General features: G+C 37.8%; 1 protein-coding gene across 1 annotated transcript in view; it reads left to right on the top strand.

Annotated features, from left to right (window-relative positions):
• DNAH5 (dynein axonemal heavy chain 5) overlaps positions 1-17,353 on the top strand; it is a 252,364-nt gene that overhangs the window by 45,909 nt on the left and 189,102 nt on the right. Inside the window, exons 16-21 of the mRNA XM_025388138.1 lie at positions 3,384-3,555; positions 7,080-7,225; positions 12,381-12,546; positions 13,332-13,571; positions 15,481-15,671; positions 15,760-15,847. Of these exons, the coding sequence (XP_025243923.1) occupies positions 3,384-3,555; positions 7,080-7,225; positions 12,381-12,546; positions 13,332-13,571; positions 15,481-15,671; positions 15,760-15,847 (1,003 nt within the window). The remainder of the gene's footprint in view (positions 1-3,383; positions 3,556-7,079; positions 7,226-12,380; positions 12,547-13,331; positions 13,572-15,480; positions 15,672-15,759; positions 15,848-17,353) is intronic.

Genomic DNA, 17,353 nt, shown 5'->3' with positions numbered 1-17,353 from the left:
CACTTCATGTCATATTAAAAAGTTGTATTGGCAATAGACAGATGTTCCTCAAATGTAGACTCATAAAATACCAGTCCGCATGTTGGGAGATATCCTTTTAGACTGTTTCACATTAGGAAACTTACTTAGTCAATTTACATATTCATAAAGAAAATCATATTTTTACTAAGAAACCATAATTATACGATTATGAAATTACTGATAATTTAACTTGATTTGCAGAGTTGTTGTTTCAGTTGTCTGTTTCAGGCAACAAACACTTGTAAGCACATTGAAGGGTTTGCAATAACCATATCATGACTTTATGGGTAAACAACTTGAGCGGGGCTTGGCTAGATGATTCTTCTGTTCCATGTATTGTTGACAAAGGTTGTTTATTGGTATTCAGCTGGCAGATGGTCAAACTTTAAGGTCCAAGAAGGGCTCTTCTAGTGTCTGTTTCTTTCCTGTGAACAGGCATATCTATACGTGGCCTTCCAGTATGGAGGCCTCTGGCTAGTAGAATTTCTTATATGGCAGCTCAGGGTTTCAAGAACAAGCACTACAGTGAACAATAAAGAAGCCACATGGTCTTTATAATAGCCTCAGGTGTCTCATAGCATCATCTCTGTTATACTCTGTTGGACTGTAAACCTACCCAGATTCAAAGAAAGGGGATATGGTCCCCACCCCATGAAGGGAGGAGGATCAAAGAATGTTTTAAATGACAATTCAAGGGAGTAAATTATCATCTGGTTAATATTTATTATCTTGGAGGTTGAGAGTTAAAAGTTCCTGCTCAACATGAGTAGCAGGTCAAAGCAGATCTATTGGCAGGTTTAGGGGACCATCTGAAGTGTTGCAGAGTTATTGTGTTGAATATTTGATAGAGCTTTCAGGTTTCTGCAGATATGCCAAAGTAACTGAGAATTTGTTTCTTCATCTATTCCTTGGAAGACGGTTTAACTAGAAAGAAAAGACCAAGTACAGGCTAATAGTTACAAATATAGGTTCTGAAGCCAATTTAATCTGGATTCAAATCATTATCTTTGGGTAAATGACTTCACCTTCTAAGCCTGGGTTTCTCTTTTGTCCAATCAGTTGAGTAATACCTTCTGGGATTAAAGGTGGGAAGTAGAATGCCTGCTAGAAGCAGATTCTAAGAACTGCTTCCAGATAGAATAACTGGTGGACATTGAAAAAAGACAAGCAGTGGATACAAGTTTCAGGAAATGTGTAAGTGGCTGCTAATAGAACCAGAAAATTTAGACTTTCCTAAAGCGGCTTTTATGGACATTGAAAGAATCTTATAGAAATTGTGGAAAAACATTATATGAGGAAAGGATTATGAGGTCCACTTGGGAAATACTGAGTTTAACAAAATTTTCAAAGCCTTGCAAGGCTTCTTACTTCCTTAAGCAGGTTTCTAAGAATCATTAATATTAGCTGTGATCACTCAAAAGGGGAGATATTGTATGCAGCATTTTAAAAATTTATCTATCAAAGGGCCATTTTTCTTACAGAATCTCTTTGGTCTAGTACTCCAGGCAGAACAGTTTGGAAAACATTAATCTATTATCAAGGTAATACCAACATGCACATAGATGGTCTTAATACCAACTGTATTTATGAGGCTCATTAAAGTTAGTTTCTTATAATTAATGATTATTAATATTGACATGGTCACATATGAACAAAATATTGATACAGTTTGACATTCTATAAATAATACTGACACAGTTCAACATTATGTACATTTCAATGAAGGATGAGAATGTCCATTTCAGATGAAAAGTCCTTCCGATAACAACTAATTAGTTTGATAGATATTGATTTATTATCTCCTATGTGCCAGTCACTGGTTCAGGTTCAGGCTCACAAAATTTTGTCTGCTCACAAAGCAGACAAAATTCTTGTCCTTGTAGAACTTACAGTCTAATTGGGTGAGACAGAAAATAAACACTGTTTAAGTAGGCAAATTAATATAGTCTGTTGTAATAAAGTGATAGTTATTATGGATAAAAAAGGGCGATAAAATGTGTGAGTGGGTTTGGTGGTGGTTTATAAGCTTAAACAGGTAGTTAGGACGGGTATAATTGAGAAAGTATAATTTGAGTAATTATTTGAAGGAGGTGCAAAGGCCCTGAGTCTCAGGATCAGAAAGGAAGACAGTCAGGCAAGTGCAGGTAAGAGAGGGAAAGAGTGTTTGGAGATGAGATAAGAGAATTAATGGGATAAAATCGGGTAGATCTTTCTAGACCAAGCACCTAGCCAAGTCCTTTGTATAAAGGTTTGTGGCCCTGAATTAAATGGGAGGCTGTGTAACCATGTGAGAAGAGGAGTAACATGATCTGAATTCTCATTTTGAAAGGATCATTTTTGCTGCTAAACTGTACATAGACTTATTGGGAGGGTGAGTGGAAGCAGAATCTGACTTGCTTTCCACATTTGCAGTTACTGCCATCATTGGCTCCTACCTAAATTATTGGGATGGTCTACCGTTGTCTCTCTGCTTCCACTCACCCTCCCAATAAGTCTAGATACAGTTTAGACAGCAAACAAGGTATCCTAATGGATTACCTGTGTGCATGAGAGTGAAAGAGGAATCAAGGATGACTCTGGGTTTTGACCTGTGGACTGGAAGGATAAAGTCACTATCAGCTGAGTTGGAGGATGCGCTGGAAAGAGGTTTTGGGAAAAGAACAAACTTTCAGTTTGGGACTTATTAAGTTTGAAATATCTGTTACATATTGATGTGGAAACTTTGGGAGGCTGCTGCCACTTGTGAATCTAGACTTTCAGGAGTGAGATCTGGGCTGGAGATGTAAATGTGTTTGTTTCTGCATCTGGATGAAATTCAAAGCCGTGACACTAGTTGAAATCAACACTGTTCCCCGTGTGCTTTGGGTCTTGGCAACAAGATTTGGCCTATAATCCTAGCAAAGGACTGAGGTAGACCTCTGGTGACCCAGATGTTTTGGGTGATAGGTGTGGTCTGCAAGAGGTTCCCAGAGGAGCAACACGTGTGTCGTACCAGTGTACAAAGAGGAACAAACAAGACTGGTGATGAGCAGGGGAAGGTACCATACCCGTGTCTCTGCATGGTTTAGAAAAATTATTGGCCTTAGGTTTTCTTCCTTTTTAGGCTGTGTAGGAGGTAAGGCACTCTTAGTCTTAAATTCTCGTTCATCTTCAGTTGTATTTTTTTGGATTGGGAATTTGTAATTATGGAGAGAGTCCTTGTCTTCTTTTCTTTTTATTGTTTTGGCTACTCTACCTGCCAGGCTATTAGAGCCCTACAGTTTGACCCTAAATAAAAGTAGTCATTTTGTATAAAACATGAGATATTAACAGACATTAGAAGTGAGATATTCATTGATTACTTACCACCAATTTCATTGCAGATGATGCTAGCCGAATATCAGAGAGTGAAGTCAAAAATCCCTTCTGCCATTGAGCAACTGATTGTCCCTCACTTGGCCAAAGTGGATGAAGCTCTCCAACCCGGCTTGGCTGCACTGACCTGGACATCACTGAATATTGAGACATATTTAGAAAACACTTTTGCAAAGATCAGTAAGTCTGCCTGAATAATTACTATCTCTGAATTCTAAAGGCTGAGTTCCTAACATCTGTTGTATAATTTCTTATAAATATGGAGATATAAATAATGAAATGGGGAGTGTTATTCTTAAGCTGTTTCATAAGGAATTGTTCCGAAGCATGTGAATTCAGTAATTTCCTGGAAACTATAAATATTCACTATTTAATTTTATCCCCAGAGATTAACCACATATTTTCATTTATTTGTATTTTTGGATATTAGGATTTAAAGTATCTTTAGAGTTATTCAGCTTTTTATATAAATAGGTTAGTATATTTTGAGAGCTTGATTTGAAAGATGTAGAGATTTGGATAGGGTACAGTGCTGAACAACAGGATAAATGGGAAACATTTAAACTAACACAATTTTCATTAAAAAAAGATATAATAGTCTAAAATATATGTAAGGTAGTATATTCCACAAAATGCGATTTTCTGGAATGTGTACAGGTATGTTGCAAAGAAGGCCTCAAATATGTCTGAGAAATCCAGGAGGAGCAGTTGGACAGGTTTCTTTGCTGGATGACTTTTCAGAGCCTTTAACATGCCCGTGTCCATTAGCTCTCCAAAAGTGGCCTTTTGTGTGTGGTATTTCCCAGAATTCCTTGACTGTCTTCCAGGAGGACACATTAACACCTTATAGATCTTCTGTGGCAGACAGTGTAGCACAGTTTGGAACATGGTAATTTTTTTTTTTTTTTTTTCTCTCAGAAAGACTTAGACATTGCTATTCTCCTTTCCTAGCCAGTGTCTTACACCCTCTCCTCTTTATGGCCCAGGCCTCCCCGCTCTTATAGCTCAGAGTAAGTCTTGCCCCCAGAAGCCTACTCTGATGACTCTGCCTCCTGTGACCACTTCTTTCTGCGACCTCCTGTTGGGTTCACATTTGGGACCACAGACTTGATATTTTGGTTGTCTTCTAATGGTTTAGTACAGTTCATCTTTCTCCTTAAACAGACTGCAAAGGGCCTGAACATAAGGCTGTTGAATTTTTTAACTTTTTATTGTAAACTGATAATTTATAATGGTATAGATTTGTGGATTCTGTGAAGAGGGAGTTGCGTGGGGAAAAATAGATGGGGTACAAAATGGTGTTATGATTTATGAATGCAATGTGAAATAATTAAATCCAGGCTGTTTCATTTTCATACTTGTTTTGTGTTATTCTCTGTTGGGTGTGTAGTAGACACCCATGTACTTGCAGATTCATAATTGCAATAATTTTATATAGTTAGTCTCTCTTCATTTTCTTTTATCATTGTAACCCCAATCCTACCCCTCAAGCCCATTACCTTATTTCTGGATACTTCTTCCTGGGCTTCCCTTTTAGATAGCTCTCATGATGCCTCCTTTTATCCTCTCTCTCTCTCCCCCACTCTGCCCCTCAGGTCTCTCTCTTGTTCTGGTATTTATGGCTGTTAACATAGTACCTAGTCTATTTATAATCTAAATTGTCAAGAGCTTGTCTTTTCAGGAGGTTTTCACTGTACTTTCCTTAGGTTCCAGAAGGTCCAACTATTTAAATAGCCAGGTGCTTTATATTTAGGAATATTTGAGAAGTACTGGGTTGGAGGGGAGTAGAGTGAGAAATTATGGTTGAGCCCATACCTCACCTTTGTTGTGCTTTACAGATTGGGAGCTGGACTCAAAAACAAATGATAATGGAGTTTTTGAATATGAATGAATATCAAGCCAGAGATGCTAAATAAATGGCTTTTAATGTTACAGAGGTGTAACAATGAGTTTAGAACCCAATTTCCTTGCTCTAAATTAATATTTCTTCCAAAATAAATATTTCTCCCCAGGAAATAAAACAAGAGGAAATTGGCTAAAATTTCCTAAGGAGGAACTTATGAAATGTGTAACAACTTCATAATGAGAGTTATCATAATCAAATTAGAGCAGGCGACCAAGGTAGAATTTAGTAACATCCTTCCTTTAGAACGTTAGTATTAGAGTACTAACAATTTGGATGTTTTATTAGAATGTTAGCTGGAGACAAGCTAACGAGTTAGTTTCTAGAGAAACTTCTTGTTCTTGTTTTCTATTATGTTTTTCTTTTTGTAATTTAAGGAACTAAAATAGAACAAAGATTAAGTTTCTTTGCGAGAAAACTATGTAAAATCTCAAGAGCAGTTGGATTTTTATTGGATTAGTGAGCCAGTCCTACTTACAGGTTGTCATTTGCATCATGCATTTAAGAGAATATAGATAATCTGGGACACTCTGCACATAACATGATCCTTAACTTGATCACATCTGCAAAATCTCTTTTGCCATAAAAGGTAACACACATAGGAGATTAGGATGTGGACATCCTTGGGGACTATTTTTTTTCAGTTTAACACAGATGTCCTTAAAGATGAAGCAGTCTGTTAGAAAGAGTAGAGAATTGTATTGCTCACACACACTTAAATGAAAGTGTTGGCTCTCTTTTGGTATTGAATCAATTTACCAGGCAGAACTATTTGGTATGTTGAGTAGTCTCTTTAATAATTAGCTTAGAAACAATAGAAAACTTTTAGGCTTTTATTCTTTAGGAAATAAAGGTATTTATTTAAGGAAGTGTTTACATCTCTGATACATCATTGGTATGTAACATTGACTTTCCTGTATTCAATTTCAACTTTATTTTCCAGGAGAAAGGAGTATTAGAAAAAGAGAAATCTTACTGTATGGCATTGTTGAAAAATGTATTACTCTTAGATGGATATCCGTTAGTGATCCTTCCTACTTTTGATGTGCAGTTGTTGTTAGTTTGCTTCAGAGTTGGCCTTTGCATCAGTTGAACTTAGCATTCAATATTACTTCAGCATAACTAAAAATAATTGTACCCTGTGATATTTACAGTGAAAGAAAAATTAGGGAACTTTCACTTTAGTAAAATTTGTTGAACACTTCTTGTGGAATAGGCACTGGGTTAAATGTTGAAGATGTAAGGATAAAAAAATACGAATTCTAAAGAAGATAAGACACATGGGTAGACAATCTGCAGAGATGGAAGGCTGTTCCATTTGTGGTTTTACAGAAGGAGGGACCACTCTAATGCACACGGATTCACCCAGGGCCTCTGAGGGGAAATGCACTTGAGCCAGATCTTCAAGTATGAGTGAGAGTTAGGCAGGCAGGGGCTGAGAAACTGGTCACAGAGAAGGAATGATGGCCCCAGGAAACAAAACAAAAGGAAATTGGCTAAAATTCCCTAAGGAGGCATTTATAAAATGTATTAAAACTTCATAATAAGAATTATCGTAAATTAGAACGGGCTACCAAGATAGACTTTCTCTTCTCCCTACAGAATATTAGTATTAGAGAGTTAACAATTTGGATATTTTATTAGCAACAACCAAGTGTGAAACAGTGGGAATTGGGGGGACACATGTAACTGTGAATCTTTAAAGCTGATTTTACTACTGTCATTTAATCAAGTGTTGATGTTTTTAAAAAACAAAATGCTTTACTTAATTTCTTTTATTTACTTTTATTTTTTCCCGAAGAGGACCTGGAGTTGCTGCTTGACAGGGTCAATGATTTGATTGAGTTCCGCATTGATGCCATTCTAGAAGAAATGAGCAGCACGCCTCTTTGTCAGCTTCCCCAGGCAGAGCCGCTTACCTGTGAAGAGTTTCTCCAAATGACAAAGGTCATTAAAGGCTTGATTTTTTTGTTTAAAGTTTTTTGGTGATTCATTTTCCTATAAAGGTCACTTTTTTGAAGTTTAAATTAGATTTTTCTACTTGCAATGCTCTGTGATAGATGTGATTCAAACATGAAATCTTCTGACAATAATTAGCCAATGAAGAGAAATGTATGTAAGTAAACAGTCACTTAGCTATGAGGAGCACATCATTTCAGATCAGTAGGAAAGAAATTGCCATAGAACACACTTGGAATTTTTCCTTTTTTTTTGAGACGGAGTCTCGCTCTGTCGCCCAGGCTGGAGTGCAGTGGCAGGATCTCAGCTCACTGCAAGCTCCGCCTCCCGGGTTCACGCCATTCTCCTGCCTCAGCCTCCCAAGTAGCTGGGACTACAGGCGCCCGCCACCGTGCCCAGCTAATTTTTTGTATTTTTAGTAGAGACGGGGTTTCACCATGTTTGCCAGGATGGTCTCTATCTCCTGACCTCGTGATCTGCCCGCCTCGGCCTCCCAAAGTGCTGGGATTACAGGCGTGAGCCACTGTGCCCGGCCTCATTTTTCCATTTTTTAATGAAGGATAGAGCTGTCTTGCAGAAGTGCTTCTCATCAGCTAGGGTTAATTAACAAAAGAATTGTTTTGAACAGCTTCTAGACAAAATTTCTTCTTTAAACATTTTTGGTGAGGGGGGTTTCCCAAACTGGTGTTCTATAGCACACAATTCTGGAACCATTGCTGGGAATCCTGAGAGAGGCAGGGAGTGAGTGCAAACTGCTTAGGATGAAGGCTGTGCTTACAGATCCACTACACATTAACAGATTAAGATAAAGGCCCTCAGAAGATCTCCGTTTAACTTTTTTTTTTTTGAGAGAGGTGGAGTCTTGTTCTGTTGCCCAAGCTGGAGTGCAGTGATGTGAACTCGGCTCACTGCAACCTCTGCCTCCTGGGTTCGAGCAATTCTCTTGCCTCAGCTTCCAGAGAAGCTGGGACTACAGGCACATGCTGCCACGCCTGCCTAATTTTTTGTATTTTAGCAGAGATGGGGTTTCACCGTATTGCCCAGGCTGGTCTCAAACTCCTGAGCTCAGGCAACCTGCCCACCTCGCCTTCCCAAAGTGCTGGGATTACAGGTGTGAGCCACTGCGCCTGGCCCTTCATTTAACTTTCCCTAGCTCATTATTTCTCCAACACATTTGCAAATGGGACACTTTCTTCCCTGTGCCAGGAGCAAGCTCCTTGGAGCAGCGCTCCACGAAGTGCCCCTTCAGGCATGTCATGTTAGCGTCATTTACAATATTCCCAGTGGGCATCCTGAGGATAAGGACTCCGCGATCATGATTTTAATACGGTGTGTCGGGGTCTCCAAGACCACCCCCACTAGGAGGACTCATGGAACTCAGCACGTAGTTGCACTGCCCTGACATAGTTAAGAGATGCAGCCGAATCACAAGGAACAAAGACAGGTGGTGTCTGGGGAGTCCCTGTCCAGGCTTCCTCATGCTTTCTCCCTCCTGTGAGGCTTACCTGGAGCTCACTGTCCCCTCTGTGCAATGTTTCTGCCCAGGGAAACCTATTAGAGACTCAGGGCCCAAGGTTCTTACTGGGTCTGGTCATACACTGTGCTTAGCATGGATCAGAATTCCAGACTTCCAGAAGGAATCTGGTGTTCAGCATGAACTACATTGTGTGCACAAGCAGTTTAGGCACAGCGAACTATCTTTATCAGCAGGGCAACAGGGGGAACTCTCCCAAAATCCAAGCTTACAGACACTGGCCAAGGTACCACCTCCCAAGCAGGACTTTCTAAGGAGAACAGTTTCAGGCCTGCTGTGTTCACCCCTTTCTGCATGAATGGCAGGTTATATTAAGTCATTTTATACTCAAAACTTACTGTCTACATGTTAGAAATTTCTAGTCCCTCCTCCTCACATTCACTAACTGTGGGTACACCTAACCCTTCCCTTGTTCTTCTGGATCATTTAAGAAACGATCTCTTCCTCTGAGAAATCGCTTGCCTCCATGGTTTTACTCTTACCCCTTTTCTGATGATTGTTTTATAAAAATACACTTGTTTTCAATTTAAAAGAAAGTCTTAGAATATTTTAAAAATGGAAAGAAACTAGTATTTTAATCAAGTATACCATCATTATTATAATATTAATGCATTTTAAGCTTTTTAATAAAGATGTGATCTCTACTCCATATATATCAGGTTTTGAATAGTACTTTTTTCTCCCAGTTAGCATTTCCTCACAAAATATTCTTCATGTTGCTACATGGCTTTCATAGGCAGCCTTTTAATGGTGCCTTCAGAATATTCTACTGTGTTGATATACTGTAATTTACTTACCAGTTTCTTATTGCTGAACCTTTAGATGGCTTCCAAAGTTTTGCTAATTCGTCAAGAGCTGCAGTGAATATATGCATGTATCATGTATTTTCTCCTTTACTATTATTCCCTCCCCCAAAATAAAATTATTGTGTCAGAGAGTATGGCCTTATTGGATGGCTCTTGATATTGGTAGCAAAATTGCTTTTCAAAGGGATGTTACCAACTTAGAATGCCACCAGCAATGCAGTAGTACCAATTTTACTTCCAACAAACACTGTTTCATTATAGTTTCCTACTTTTAGCTTAAGTAGCAAAATCGTGGAACCCAATTTGGATTTGGATTTTTGATTACCAATATAGGTATTAGTAAATCATTTCTCTTGAATTTGTTTATTTTTCATAATTCAGTGATGGAGAAAGATGAAAAGGATGATGGAGAAAAATGAAAAGGATGATGGAGAAAAGGAGTTACCTGACAGAAAGTTGTGATTTTATGTCCATGGTCAGTGATGACGTCTGTGGTTAGATTTGAAGGGAGGGAGTGAGAATGCAAGCCATGTGAACATTTTAGGGGAAGAACATGCCAGGCAGAGAGAATAGCATGTGCAAAGGCTCTGAAGTGGAAGCATGTTGCAGCTGGAGAAAGGTGTTGAGTTGAAGTACATTGGGTATTCATATGCTCAGGTGGAAAATCAATAGAGAGGAAGAAAGGGGTAGGCTTGGTTTCTGAGGAAGCCAGAGAAGCTGTGATTCAGAGCTCAAGTTGTAGAGTTAGCTTTGAATAAAAGGAGAATGATTGCATTCACTGAAACAAGAGGAAAAGGGGCTCCTGATGGAGGCCGATTTGTCTTCTGCATGAGTGTAGTGGGAGTTGTTTGAGTCCCTGTGTCATGACCTCTATTTGCTTTGTGCTGTAGAAATCAGGGTCATTCTTTGAGTATGATAAGGAAGGATGGTATAACAACTTGAGGACACAGGGATTTGAAGACACAGCTCTTATGAAGCTTGGTAGAGGGAAGTGGCTATAGTCATGTAGAATGATTCCCAAGTAGCATTAGGGGCCAGTTTGAGTTCGGGGACCATGAATTCCCAGTGCCAAGCATCTGCATCACCATGACCTATGCATGCTGGTGGAAAGGGTAGGTCACCTGGTTCATTTGGGTTGGGCTTCTCCTGGGTGGGGCAGTGGAAGGTTCAGAGAGTGATGGAGTGAAGGATATTAGCAAAATAATGATTGAAGTGTGAAATCATGTTAGGAGAGGGCATGAACCAGGGAGTAAGGGTGAAGAGACCTGGAGAAGACGTGGCATCTAGTGGATTCCTGGTTTGCCAAAGCTGAAGCATCATGGGAATGAGGAAATGGTGGAGCTCCACGCTGATTATTCAAGGAGGACACCATTCAGGATTCAAAGACAGGCCCTTTTAGTGGGTTTCAGCTTTTGGGTGTCATCATGGAGGTTAGTTGTTGAAATGAAGCAGGATAAGTAGAGCCAGCATCTTTCATTTATTTTATTTGTCCTAGGGGATATTTTAATGAGTCTATTTATTACTTCTTTTTCCTCATTGTGTTTATATTCCGCTTTGTTAATTTCTATGCTGTTTACATTTTTATGGTTATACCTTCTCACAGAGAGAAAGAGTTAAGAGATGTAAACAATGTTGTTGGAACTATATTAGTCTTTGGGAGGTTATCAATCTCATCTTCTAGAACCCTCAATACAAAGGAATTTTATGATTTCAAACACGTGTTTGTGTTACTGAGAGGACTGGAAGAGTTGCAAGTTACTTGAGGATTCCTTGTGAGAGCTGGCCCTGAGAATGGAGACCACATGTGTGTTTCTCTCCAAGGTAGAGTCAGAGGACTTAAGATTCAGACTTTAAAAAATATTAGTGTTCTCTCAGAGAACTGAGGAGTTAGTTTACATAGAATGAGATGACTGACCTTTGCAAATATTTAGGTTTTGTGGATGTTTGTGATTTTCCAACCAGTAATAACAACGAGCACTTCTTGTGTGCTTACTTTATGCCAGGCACTGCTCTTAGTGTTTTACTTGCATTTGTTTTATGGAATACTTGCAAAAACTACAGTGAGTTCTACTATTATCACCATTATACATATGAGGGAATTGAGACTGAGAAGGATTTTCAGGATCATGGAGAGCAAGGATTTGAATCCTAGTTTCAAGCCATATAAGTTTAAAGATGTGTAATGCTGGAACTTGGAATGGAGCTGGACACTGTGCCTAACTGACAGTCTGTTGTTTCATGGGCTTACTTTCCGACTAGGTGGTAAATCAGTGATTCTGTCTGTATCATCCGTCTATAACTATCTGTCTACCTAGTCTCCTCCAGAATTGATCACCATGCCCCAAATCATGTTAGTTTATATTTGTTAAATCCATTCTTAAGAAATGTACAATATAGTTAGAGGGCTGGGTAATGTCTTTGAAATTAATGAGGGGATGACTATGGTTTGTTGGCAAAGACAAGGAGAGAAAGAAGGGTGGCTGGATCCGATTTATGTGATATGAAGGAAATGTGATGGGAAGAGAGGCTGCTGATGGCTTTTGAAGGTGTTTTCTCTACTGATGGAGAAGTGCCTGTAATTCTGGTCCATCTACACTCATCCAGTTGGTTCCCTTGTCCTTAACAATTTCCTTTACAGGACGCCTGGCCTGTGCTAGTGTGAAGGATGTGGCCAAGCATCACTGGGGCTAAAATCTCACCTGGAGGCTGAGCCACAGCATTCCTTCCGCTGCTTCTGTGCTCTCAAGAGCTAGATAAACAATATACCACTGTGCTATCTTTTTTTTTTTTTTTTTTTGGTTAGGATCTTTGTGTAAATGGTGCACAAATACTACATTTTAAAAGCTCATTAGTGGAGGAGGCAGTCAATGAGCTTGTAAATATGTTGCTGGATGTGGAAGTTTTATCTAAAGAAGAAAGTGAAAAAATATCCAATGAAAATAATATTAATTACAAAAATGAAAATTCAGGTAAGAGATGGGGTAATGAAAGGGTCTTGTTTTTCTATGATATTTACTAAAAACTAAAACTGAATTTTCTACATAGCAATTAATTTCATACTTCTATAAAACATCCTTTCAATTTTCTAATGATGTGTATAAATCTGAAATTATGGCCCTGAACATATTTTATTGACTCTATGTTGTTAATTCTTACTACTTTTGGTTAAACTGTGCAAACATGCACTTTTCATTGGCCCTTGTTAGCTTTCTTTGCATTTATGTATGGGTGGGTGTTTTATTTTACCTTATCAATAGAATTGGATGGATGATTGATTGGAATTCCCCTCAGAGAGCATCTAGACTGAGCAAACCTTTTGCAGGACAGAGGAGAACACTGAGATATGAAGAAGGGAAATTATCCCCCCAAAGTTTTAGGGCTATTGGTGGGAGGTAGCACCAGAACCCAGGCCCTTGGGGGCCAGTGTAGCTTTTTCAGTTCTTGCCTCTCTTGTTGGCTGTTTTCTCATACTGAGAAGGAGATGCCTCCATCAATCCATCTGATTCCTGATTTCCTCCTCCTACTTTTTGATGTCCTCACTTCCTAAGAAGTGTGAGGTTTAAGTGATATTAAACTTGCATGTAATTTATCCTTTAGTTGCAACAGATGATTCTATCTATCTATCTATCTATCTATCTATCTATCTATCTATCTATCCATCCATCCATCCATCCATCCATCCATCCATCCATCTATCTATCTATCCATCCATCCATCCATCTAACTTATCGCTATCTCTTTCATCTTGTAACAGCAAAAAGAGAAGAAGGAAATTTTGACACCTTGACATCATTCATTAATGCCAGAGCCGATGCCCTGTTTTTGACGACAGTCACGAGGAAAAAGAAAGAAACTGAGATGTTAGAGGAAGAAGCCCGCGAGTTGCTCTCTCATTTCAACCATCAGAACATGGATGCTCTTCTGAAAGTTACAAGGAATACACTAGAGGCCATTCGCAAACGCATTCATTCCTCTCACACAATTAACTTCCGGGGTAATAATCTCATATGGTTTGCTTAGTGAATGATCAGGCATAGTTGCTGGTGTGTGTGTTGTGTGTGTGTGTGTGTGTGTGTGTGTGTGTGCGCGCGCGCATGCATGCATACGTTCCTGTTAAAATTAAATAATTAAAAATATCCATCATTTATTTTTTTATTTTTATTTTTATTTTTGAGACGGATTCTTGCCCTGTCTCCCAAGCTGGAGTGCAGTGTCACGATCTCTGCTCACTGCAACCTTCGCCTCCTGGGTTCAAGTGATTCTCTGGCTTAGCTGCCCAAGTAGCTGGGAGTAGCCGCCATGGCTGGCTAATTTTTTGTATGTTAGTAGAGACGGGGTTTCACCTCGTTGCCCAGGCTGGTTGCGAACTCCTGAGCTCAGGCAATCCACCCGCCCCGGCCTCCCAAAGATTACAGGCGTGAGTCACTGCACCTGGCCATATCCGCCGTTTATTTAGTGCCTTCTTGTAATTTTAAACATTATGAACTTGATCATCCCAACAATTCTATTAAGTAGATACTATCTTTACTCTCATGTTAAATCAGAGAACTAGAGCACAGCACAGGGAGGTTAAACAGTTTGCTTAAGCTTTTGTTAATAACATGAAAATTGGTAGTACGTTTAGTCTTTTTGTAATAAGATGAAAATATATAAAATTATTTTAATTGGTGAAAGAAAAAGGTACATACTTTAAAAGAAGTTATATGGAAAAGATTCTTTCATTGTTAAATCATTAGGTTTGTCAGCCAGTCTTACAAAGTGGAAACATCTTACTAATGTCACACTCTTCAAAGGATATATATGTATTTTACTATTTTTATGCTAATTTAGTACTTTCTAGCTGGTTTCCTCATTTTCAATAGCATCGTCTTTTCCTCAGCACAGTTCAGAAACAGGTGATGTATTTCTCAGGTGGGCCACAAAAATCCGTCAAATCTAGAGGCATCCTGAAATTAAATTTTAAGTTAAAAATGGTAAAAAGAAAACAAATAATATTAATTAATGAAAACTCAAATAATAGGATAATAAAATCTTTTTATGTATCTTGAATATTGGCATTTGAAGGAAAACATCTTTAATATTTAATTAAAAGTGGGTAAATAAAAGTGGAAACTCTGAAAGATTTTTGTTTGTTTGTTTGGTGCCATGGAGTATTATGTTTTACTTCATTCAAGATGGAGGATAGTTCTTTCTTTTGACACAGGGTTATTATTAGAACTTAATAAATGTTGGCTGATAGGCTAAATATTCAATCATAATTATTTATCAGCTTTTGTATTACAGATATTTGCAACTACATAAAGTTATGTATGATGTAAAGTTATGTATGATACATACATGTCTATATCTACATATCTATACCTGTGTTCCACCTTTAAAGCTCCTTCAATATGAATGGCAAATTGTGCTTTGTTTCTTTTCCATTTTTTAAAACTACTCCACATTTGGATTATACACACCATGGTAGGAAAGATCTATGTTTTATCTGAAATTCCAAAGTGGTTATTTATTCTAACTTTGGCTTATGCCGATAGTCTTGTTCTTCATTCCTGGCTTACTTAGTTACATTTAACTAATTTGTTGGCATCCTGTTATTTGGAAGAATCATCTTTAATATTTTAGAGAAGTGTTTATAATTTAGCCTGATCCCACACAGTGGGTTTCTTTGTGGAGAGTATTCCAAGAAGCTGTAAACAGCAAAAAGTGCCTTGGGTTCCCCTGAACTGCTTTGTTATATTCAGCAATACCAGATCCTCCATGAGTTTTAATTGACTCATTCATTCAACAAGTATTTATCAGATTTTATAGCTATTATGTATTGTTTTAATTCTTATGGTTACAAAGGAAGCAAATCTTATTTTAAATTAAAAATGTGAATTATTCCTTGTTTTGGGTGAACTCAGACAGTAACAGTGCCTCTAACATGAAGCAGAATAGTCTGCCCATTTTCCGGGCGAGCATCACTCTGGCCATTCCCAACATCGTCATGGCCCCTGCCCTGGAAGATGTACAGCAGACCCTGAACAAAGCCGTGGAGTGCATCATCAGTGTCCCTAAGGGGGTCAGACAGTGGAGCAGCGAACTGCTGTCCAAGGTGGGTGTGGGGTGCAGGAATGGTTTCATGTGGAAACCACTTCTTTTACAGATGGGACAGAGCTGAAAAATATCCTTTTACATTGTAGAAAAAGATACAGGAAAGAAAAATGGCTGCTTTGCAGAGTAATGAAGACAGTGATTCTGATGTTGAAATAGGAGAAAATGAACTTCAAGGTAAATGTTCTTTTAGTCTTTTAAAAGAGGCATTGTAAATCAACATTCATTGAGCTTAAATGTTTTTTAACCCCTCCATGTAATTCTCAATTTATTTTAGATCAGAATATTAATCTATGAGCCAATTTGAAGTTGACAAAGTATCAAAGTCCATGTATTTTAATATCATCATTTTAGTTGACTTCTGTTAATATGGTGAATCACATTTATTGATTTGCATATATTGAACAAATCTTGCATCCAGGGGATAAATTTCACTTAATCATGACGAATGATCTTTTAAATGTACTGTTGAATATAGTTTGCTAGGATTTTGTTGAGGATTTTTGCATTTATGTCCACCAGTGATATTGGCCTGTAGATTTTAAAAATTGTAGTGTGTGTGACTAGCTTTGGTATCAGGGTAATGCTGGCCTTGTAAAATGAGTTTGGAAGTATTCCCTTCTCTTTAATTTTTTGAAGTGCTAGAGAAATATTAGTATTAGTTCTTTGAATGTTTGGTAGAGTTTAGCTGTGCAACCATCTGGTGGTAGGCTTTCTTTTGATGGTAGACTTTAAATTACTGATTTGATCTTTTTTCTTACTATTGGTCTGTTCAGATTTTCAATTTATTCTTGATTCCATCGTGGTAGATTAATTATATGTTTCTAGGAATTTATTCATTTCTTCTAGGTTGGCACAAAATTGTTCTTAGCATTCTCATGATAATTTGTATTTTTGGGTTATCAGTAGTAATATCTCCTTTCATTTGTAATTTTATTTACTTGAGTCCTCTTTTTTACTTAGTCTAGCTAAGGATTTGTCAATTTTGTGTAGCTTTTCAGAAAAACAACTTTTCGCTTCATTGATCTTTTCTATTGTTTTTCTAGTCTCTATTTCATTTGTTTATGCTCTTATCTTTATCTCCTCCCTTCTGCTAACTTTGGGCTTGTTTGTTCTTCTTTCTCTAGTTCTTTGAGTTGTAACGTTAGGTTATGTATTTGAGATCTTTCTCCTTTTTTGACTTAGCTGTTCGTTTTGCTATACTGTTTCCTCTTAGAACTGCTTTTGCTGAATCCAGTAAGTTTTGATATGTTGTGTTTCCATTCTCATTTGTCTCAGGATGTTTAAAAATTTCTCATTTAATTACTTCTTTGATCTGATTTGAGAAGTTTTTTTTAGAAGCATATTGTTTTATTTTCACATATTTAAAACATTTGCATGATTTTTCCTGTTTGATTTTTTTTCTGATTGATTTCTAGTTTCATACGATTGGTTTGGAAAAGATATTTGTTATAATTTGATCTTAAGTTTGTTAAGGAAGACTCGTTTTGTGGTCTAACATATGATCCATCATAGAGAGTATTCTGTATGCACTCTAGAAGAATGTGTATTCTGTTTCTGTTAGATGGAATATTCTGTCTGTTAGGTATATTTGGTCTAAAGTGTCGTTCAAGTCTAGTATTTCTTTATTGATTTTCTGTTTAGATGATCTGTTCAATCGTGAAAGTAGGGTATTAAAATCCC

This window comes from Theropithecus gelada, chromosome 6, assembly GCF_003255815.1.
Source record: "Theropithecus gelada isolate Dixy chromosome 6, Tgel_1.0, whole genome shotgun sequence".
Lineage (NCBI taxonomy): Eukaryota > Metazoa > Chordata > Mammalia > Primates > Cercopithecidae > Theropithecus > Theropithecus gelada.
Note: the sequence above shows the minus strand (reverse complement) of the source record. Positions and strands in the feature narration are given on the sequence as shown.